Genomic DNA, 8,002 nt, shown 5'->3' with positions numbered 1-8,002 from the left:
TTAGAGTATACTTCATATAGAACATACAAGCTTCTATGCTCCTGAAATCTTTTATGGACCTGCCATATAATTTGGCATAAATTTCTGCACTTCTTTGTTACTCTACAGAACTAAATTATTATTTATTAGGTGATTCCTTTATACTTTCTTTCATTGCTTATGTAAATGTATATTCTCTCTTCAAATTATGCTTCCAGAAGCCGTTGCAATAGTTATGGCACCAAGAGATAGTTCAAGGTAAGGCACATCACAGATGTATCTTGAATTCTTGATTTATAGAGGCATCTCTTCCCTAATAAATTTTGGAAGCACAATTAGAGACCATAAGTTGAAACTTGAAAAGAATGTAAAATCCTTCCTAGAAAAATTAATAAAGGGTAAATTACATTGACATTTTTTCAGTTGTGCTACTCTGGTTTTTAATGACAATTTTAATGTATTTATTTCTAATATTATTAGTTACATTAGATTAAGATTGTTATATTTTTTCTAGATTATATCATTGGAACTGAAGCCATCCACAGTTTGTGAGATAAGTCTAAGAAGTGTTACATTCTAGATTATATCATTGCACTCAGAGTCTTGTAGCTGCTATTTCCTCATATCAACTCTACTCCATAATGTGTTGTTCTGCCAAAATAGTTGCCTCTTGGGGTTACTTTCTTCAGAGTAAAATAGTTAATTACAGTGTGTACCAGATGCTAATCCACACATAACTTATAGAAAGAAGTTCTCAATATTGAACCAATGGGATTAATTCTCGGTCCAATTAAAGTAAATTAAATTGAATTAACAAGAAAAAAGGGGTAAATTTGGGGAAACTAGATAAGAAGCATGCACTATGCTATTCTTGAGTCATAGAGGGTTTGTCATTCCTGCAAATTGACAAAAGCTTGACATCAAGACCAAAATGAGGATGACAAAACAGAATTCAACAAATTAATGAGTATGTATAAACACTTAATGAATGAATTTGATCATTCTTCTCATTTTTTTGTTCTAATACTTTGTCTATGTTACACCTAGATTTTGCTAGGCATGAACTTCAAATCTACCGTGGATATTTCGATCCAATAGTACCTAGTTAATAATCCTTGTTATGTTATATGCAGGTGAAGACAGTGGCTCAGATTGTGGAAAGTGATGCAGGGAAAGTAATTTGCAGGGAAGCAGAGAGGATCAAACCTGTGGCTGTAGTTCTGGGATCAAGAGGCAGAAGCTTAATTCAGAGGTTAGCCTCTCCATTCCCTCTACATTTATCCAATATTGTTCTAAATTTCTGATGCAAGAGTGTGTTTCTTTTTTGTTCAGTGTGCTACAGGGAAGTGTTGGAGAGTACTGCTTCCACCACTGCAAAGCAGCACCTGTTGTCATCGTTCCTAGAAAAGGTTTGCAGTGTGCCTCTGTCATTCTTTTCAGGTTTGTATTCTCTTGTAAGTGAGTATTAAAATCTTGAAGGAGTTTCATTTTCTTGATTGGCAGATGCTGGAGATGCATCAATATTGTAATGAAGCTTTGTACGTATGTCAATTGGCCTTGTTAATATATCTAACAGTCATGTTTAGTGAAATGAAGATTGGTTCTGACTCATTTTCACCAAGAATAGAGATGTTTTCCTTGCATATTTTCACATGTTAACCACTAGCATGTTATTAATTCAATGGCTTAGTAACTCATTTTCTCATTGTGCTGTTTAGACTTTCTTTGATGTTACAAAGCATTTGGACAACTTTATTTTTTGAATAGGTTTATTTGAGTTGCTGTTAGATTCTACTGGTATAAATATACTATTCATTTGTAGTTGTAATTAATGTGATTGAAAAATGATGGTAGTGTACTATGTTTTGTTTTGAAGTATTTCTTTTCTTTTGATTTTCTTTTACATTTTTAATGTCTTGTTTAAATATTTTTTAATAATAAATTATCAGTAGTGTAAGAATAATGTAAATTAATTTTTAAAAATTATAGACAGGTTTGTGAAGGTTTGAAACCTCCACAAAATACTTGTTATTTTTAAAATGGAAAAGTCTTTTTGTGGGGGTTTTGAACTACCAAAAATATTGACCAAAAATTGCCACAAAAATTTAATATAAAACCCCCACTAATCACACACAAAACCCCCTACTGAATAGATTGTGGAGGTTTTTAAAAACCCCTACGAAAGACCTCGTGGCACCTCAAATTTTGGGGGTTTTAGAAACCCCCCACAAACCATTTGGTGGGGGTTATAAACCTCCACAAATAAGAGAAAAAACTGCCACAGATAAATAAATATCTTGTAGTGTTAAGTACACCTCAATTCACACGAAATATACCGAAAGACAAGCAAAATAACCAAAACACATGCGAAATACACCGAAACACAACCATGAATACATTGATACCAGAAGCACTACAGGCAAACTAAGTTTGAAACATGCAAACACTCAAACATACACAAAAACATATTCAAATCCCTCAAACACATGCAAATATAGGTTAAACTATATAACAAACACTACGTAATATTTTTAGACCGACCTAACACAGTTATCACCAAATGAAGCGTATAATGCAAGGTTCTGAAACTAGACCGGACCGGCCGGTTCGACCAGTTTAACCACGAACCGGCAATGCAAACGGTCCGGTCTTCCTGTAGAAACCGTCCTGGAAAGAACCGGTAAAGAACCGACGAACCGGCCAAAAACTGGCCGGTTGGGCCGAACCGGTGACCGGCCGGTTCTGCATAAACGACGCCGTTTTATTATTTAAAAAAAAAAGAAACCCTTAACTCGACCCGACCCGTGGAGCACCCTGCACCCCGCACCCCAACCCCCCCTTTCTTTCCCTGAACCCATTCACTGCTGAATCATATTCATCTGAGTGAGAGAAGAGAACAGAGAAGACTGAACCCTAGCCGCCGAACCCTAGCCTGCCACCGCGGCACGGTCAACAGCGCAACCGCCAGCCTGGTCGTCAGCCCAAGTAACCCTCCTTCTTCGCCTAGTTCCCTGCCCGTCCCATCATCTTCTTCGTCGCGCGGTGAGTGACTCGTAGCCTGCTCATCTTTGTTCTTTGCCTCTGTGAACTTCGACTTGCCTCTCTGAACTGACTTCCTCTGCCCATCTTTGTTCTTTGCCTCTGTGAACTTCTTTGTTAGTAACTTGGTTTGCAGCTCAATTTCTATTTGTTGATAACTTGGTTTGCAGCTCAAAATCTGTGTGTTGCTCAATATCTGTTTGTAGTTCAATTTTTGTTTGTAGTTCAATTTCTGTGTGTTGCTCAAATTTCTATTTTGTAGCTCAAATTTGTTACTGTTTTGTACTTTGTTAATGCTGAAAACTTACTCAGTTTTGCATATTTGTTGACTGGCTGAATTTCTCAAATTGGTTATGCATAATTGTTAATGTTCATTGTGTAAATAGAATTATTAATATTTATTGCTGTGGCTGTTTTTAATTTCATATATGTTTTATTAATTTTAGTTATGGAAGATAGTATTAATCAAGAAGCAACTGCTGATAACAATGCTTCTGTGAATAATAACATGCCTGCCGATACTCCTATTCCGAATGATGCTGCTAATCCTAATTCCCATAGTGCTAACGATAGTCAGTCACAAGGTTCTTCGAACCTTAGGAGAAAAATAGACTTAGCTTGGAAATATGTTGCTCTACAAATGGTGAATGGAAAACCACAGTATCAATGTTTATTTTGTCTACAAGTTTTCAATGGAGGTGGAATTCACAGGATGAAGAAACATCTAGCAAAGATTACTGGAGACGTGAAACAATATCCTAAAGTTCCATATGATGTGGAAAAACAGATGGAAAGTTTATTGAAAGATATTCAGACCAACAAAAAGAAAAGAAAAATAAGTTTTGGTGAAGAGGGTGGTGATGAGGTAGAGGATGCAATTGATGAGGCAATAGCTCAAGAAGTACAGGAACAGCAGCGTACCTCGAATCATAAAGGAATTGGAGGCGATCCAAAGAAAAAAGCCAAAGTCATTCCTCCTATGTTTGCACCAAGAACAACTCTAGGAACTCAACCAAGTATTAAAAGTGTTTTGCAAAACAAAGAGGCGATACACGAGGTTGATAAACGATTTGCTCGGTGGCTTTTGGATTGTAAAATTCCATTTAATGTTGTGATGTTGCCATATTTTCAAGATATGCTGGATAGTGTTGCTGGTATTGGACCTGGTTACAAAGGGCCTTCTTATGATAAGTTAAGGGTTCATTTGTTGGCTGATCTTAAAAGAGAAAGCAAATGCTAGCTGATAGTTATAGGAGTGCATGGAAGGAAATTGGATGTACCCTCATGGCTGACGATTGGACAGATCAAAGACAAAGAACATTAATCAATTTCTTGGTGTATTGTTCTAAAGGTTTGTGCTTCGTGAAATCAGTAGATGCTTCCAGTATGGTAAAAAATGCTTCACACTTGTGTAATTTGTTTTCTGAGGTAATTGAATGGATCGGCCCAAATAATATTGTGCATGTTGTGACTGACAATACGGCCAATTATGTTGCTGCTGGTAGGTTTATCAATAGAAAATATGATAATATCTATTGGTCACCATGTGCTGCTCATTGCCTTAATCTTATTTTAAAAGATATAAACAGCATGGCGCATATTTTTAACCTTGCAACACATGCTTCAAAGATCACAGTATTTGTGTACAATCATATGGTTTTCTTATCTTGGCTAAGACAAAGACCTCATTAGAGAGAAATTGTACGTCCTGGTGCAACCCGGTTTGCAACTGTGTTTATTACATTGAAGAGCATCTTTGACCGTAAAAAGGAGTTGCAACAATTGGTTGTAGATTCAATTTTCACTGATCACAAATTAGGAAGGAGTGCTACTGGTAGAGCTGTGAGTGCTATATTCTGGACTGCAAATTTTGGGACGATTGCTTTACTGTATGTAAACTTGTGGGCCCTCTAATTTACTTGCTGAGGGTTGTTGATGCTGATGACAAACCATCTTTGGGATGTGTTTATGAAGGAATGCTAAGGGCAGAAGATGCAATTAAGGAGATGTTTAGGCAATCCAAGACTGCATATCAGCCGTACACAGATATTATCAACTCAAGATGGGACAAGCATTTGAAGAAAGATCTTCATGCGGCAGCTTACTTCCTGAATCCTAAATTCTTTTTTAATGAAAATTATAAAGAAGCACCTGATGTTATGCGAGGTTTGCTTGATCTTGTTACCTTGTATTGCAAGTGTAACAATTTGGATTCAGTTCAGGCAATAAAGAAAATACATTTATATAGAGATCGGAAGGAAAGTTTTGATAGACAAGAAGTTATTCCAGCTGCATCTGAACTTAAGCCTGGTAAGAATATGGCTGAATATTTGTTTAATTAATAGTAACTTGTTTTATGCTCCTATGTTCTTAATTGATATCTTGTAATATGTTATGGTTTTATAATTGGTAGATGAATGGTGGAGGTTATTCGGAGGCTCTGCTCCATGTCTACAAAAGATAGCTGTTCGCATTCTTAGCCAAGCATCTGCTTCTTTTGGGTGTGAGAGAAATTGGAGCCTTTTTTACTAGATTTATACAAAAAGAAGAAATAGATTGGAGCATGATAGACTGAATGACATTGTTTATGTTACCTATAATTTGCATCTTAAATCCAGGTAATATATGTTTCATGAAAAACTATATTGTTTCATTTGTAATCTTTATCATAACAAATTTGTAAATTATTAAATCTTCATATATTGTATTTAACTTTTTAGGAAGGAAAAAGAAAAAAGAAATCAAAAGACACAATATGATCCAATTGATTATGAAAGTATCAGTCAAGTTGCCTTTTGGGTGACTGAAGAGGTTGTAGAGAAAGAGCCTGATCTTCCTAGTAATGTGGATGACTTATTGCGTGAGTATAGTATATTTAGTTTCTAATGATTTATTAGAATGTTGTTAGTTTATAATATAATGATAACATGTTTATTTTATTAGGTGAAATTGATGCTGATTTATATCAAAGTGGCGGTGGTAGTAGTGGTCTTTATGCTGCATCTCTTGATTCTTCTGCTGATCAGGGTGGGAATGAAGGTGAAGATCATCCCACCGAAGCAAATTTGCAACAAGTTCTTGCGGATTTTGATGATTGATAAACCATGATGTTGGGATTTAATATTTAGATATGCTTTTATTACTATTTAACTTTTGACTTTGGATTTTGATAAGATCATATGTATTTGGGATTTAATATTTAGATATTTTAAGATTTATATCAGACTATAATTATATTTTAGGATGTGTATTTATAATTTATTTATTATTCTATTCTAAAACGGTTTTTTCAGTTGAACCACCGGTTGAACCGATTAGACCAGTGAACCAGTGACTAGAGCGGTTTAATGACCGGTCCGATTTTCTAAACCTTGGTATAATGAGAACAGTAATACGTACTTCAACTTAAGAACACAAAATGAATCTACTAAATAAACAAAAGTATGACTATGGGTGTTTTGCCGATCAAAATTAGAAAGAAAAAAGTGAGAAAACTTGACGATTAGTGAATAGTATCTTCAATGATCTTTGATGTTTTCTTCCTGTGTTTCTTGATGAAGATTTCGAACTTAGTTAGAAATTTCCTTAACTTTTTGCGACGATTTTGAGAGATTTTGAGAGATTTTGAGTGTCGTTTGAATTTTGAGCGGTGCGATTTTGATCGAGGAAGAAGAACCATTTTTTATAATGACGTTTGCGCTATTCAACAGTTGGGAAGTGCGTCTTTACATGAACTAATCTGATGTTGGTTTTTGTTGAGTTTGAACCAATTTATTTGCCAAAAAGACTTGTATGTGCAGCAGGTCTGATAAATTATTTAGCTTTATCATTTAGTAGTAATAGTAATTAATAAATTTGAGGAAAAAAGTTTTGAATTTGTGTCACTAAAATTAAAAGAGGATTTTTATTTTTTAGTTTTTTTAAAATTATTGAGCTTTGTTATTTAAAATGTAATGGTAACAAATAAATTTAGCTTGATCACCTGGCCAAAGTCGTGAATAAATTAATTTCAATGTAGGTTTTTTTTTTTTTTTCAATGTAGGTTCACTTAATTATATTACACATGGAGTCGAATTTGAGTTGAGTTTGTTACGAGGGTAGAATAATTTTATACTTCTAAAAATGATTTAGAAAAAATAATATTTTAAAATGATAGGGTTTGCTAATAAAAAACATTTTGTGCATTTATGTTTTAAAACTATTTAATTAATATGTACTATATAACAATTAATTACGGTGGGATTAATTACCGACTTAAATAATTTTGACGAGCTGCACAAATCAAAATGAAAAGTAATTAACCTGGATTGATACGTACGCATGCGCAATCCACGAACTCTTATCTCTTCCCTTCCGTTTCATGCACAAAAATAAAAGAATACAATTTATATATTTAAAAACGATTATCTAATTGTTTATTTTTAATTTATTTATTAGATATATTTACTAAGGATTCTCTCAAAAATAAAGTTATAATATATATTGAAATGGAATATTTTTAATTATTATATGATTTCATTTTTTTAAAAAAAATATTATTTGTGTAATTTTTTAATTATATTTTTTATAGTTATATGAAATTAATTATTTTAATATTTTTATTAGATATATTAATTATTTTCATATATTTATAGTATCATTTATTAAATATGTTTAATCTTAATTATTAAAACTAATTTGATGACTATAAATACATTTTCATATTTTTATATATAAGAATGTTTTTCTCATGTGATATGTATATATATTCATATTCATATATATAGGTATATATTCTTACATAAATTGTGCTCGTCTATGGCTCTATTATATTTTATAATATTGTTTTTTTTTATAAGACATAAAAACGTAGCACATCAAGTAACATTAAATGGTACATTAATATGAAAAGTGGTGCATAGCATAAAACTATTGCATATCATGCGCAGCCTAATAAGCTAAGCTAGTTTGAGGCCAATCATGTAGCCGTCCAATAAATGCATGA

The 8,002-nt window shown here is 33.3% G+C and overlaps 1 protein-coding gene and 1 long non-coding RNA gene across 2 annotated transcripts; both read left to right on the top strand.

Annotated features, from left to right (window-relative positions):
- Positions 1–1,172: 1,172 nt before the first annotated feature.
- On the top strand, positions 1,173–1,500 carry LOC130955011 (uncharacterized). The gene is made up of 3 exons (XR_009076561.1): positions 1,173–1,231; positions 1,312–1,388; positions 1,483–1,500. It is a non-coding gene; the product is annotated as an uncharacterized LOC130955011 (long non-coding RNA).
- Positions 1,501–4,994: 3,494 nt separating this feature from the next.
- LOC130957058 (uncharacterized) lies at positions 4,995–6,116 on the top strand. Its single transcript, XM_057883957.1, has 4 exons — positions 4,995–5,328; positions 5,432–5,519; positions 5,739–5,878; positions 5,962–6,116. Exons 1-4 carry the CDS (start codon positions 4,995–4,997, stop codon positions 6,114–6,116), a joined length of 717 nt encoding a protein of 238 aa, XP_057739940.1.
- Positions 6,117–8,002: the final 1,886 nt, after the last annotated feature.

This window comes from Arachis stenosperma, chromosome 10 (genome assembly GCF_014773155.1).
Source record: "Arachis stenosperma cultivar V10309 chromosome 10, arast.V10309.gnm1.PFL2, whole genome shotgun sequence".
Taxonomy (NCBI): domain Eukaryota; kingdom Viridiplantae; phylum Streptophyta; class Magnoliopsida; order Fabales; family Fabaceae; genus Arachis; species Arachis stenosperma.
Note: the sequence above shows the minus strand (reverse complement) of the source record. Positions and strands in the feature narration are given on the sequence as shown.

Bases quoted from the DNA above. Each gene is read 5' to 3' on its own strand.
- LOC130957058 (XM_057883957.1), top strand. From the start codon at position 4,995: ATGCTAAGGGCAGAAGATGCAATTAAGGAGATGTTTAGGCAATCCAAG. The intron at 5,329-5,431 runs GTAAGAATATGG...TATAATTGGTAG, and splicing joins TGCATCTGAACTTAAGCCTG to ATGAATGGTGGAGGTTATTC. The intron at 5,520-5,738 runs GTGTGAGAGAAA...TTAACTTTTTAG, and splicing joins CAAGCATCTGCTTCTTTTGG to GAAGGAAAAAGAAAAAAGAA.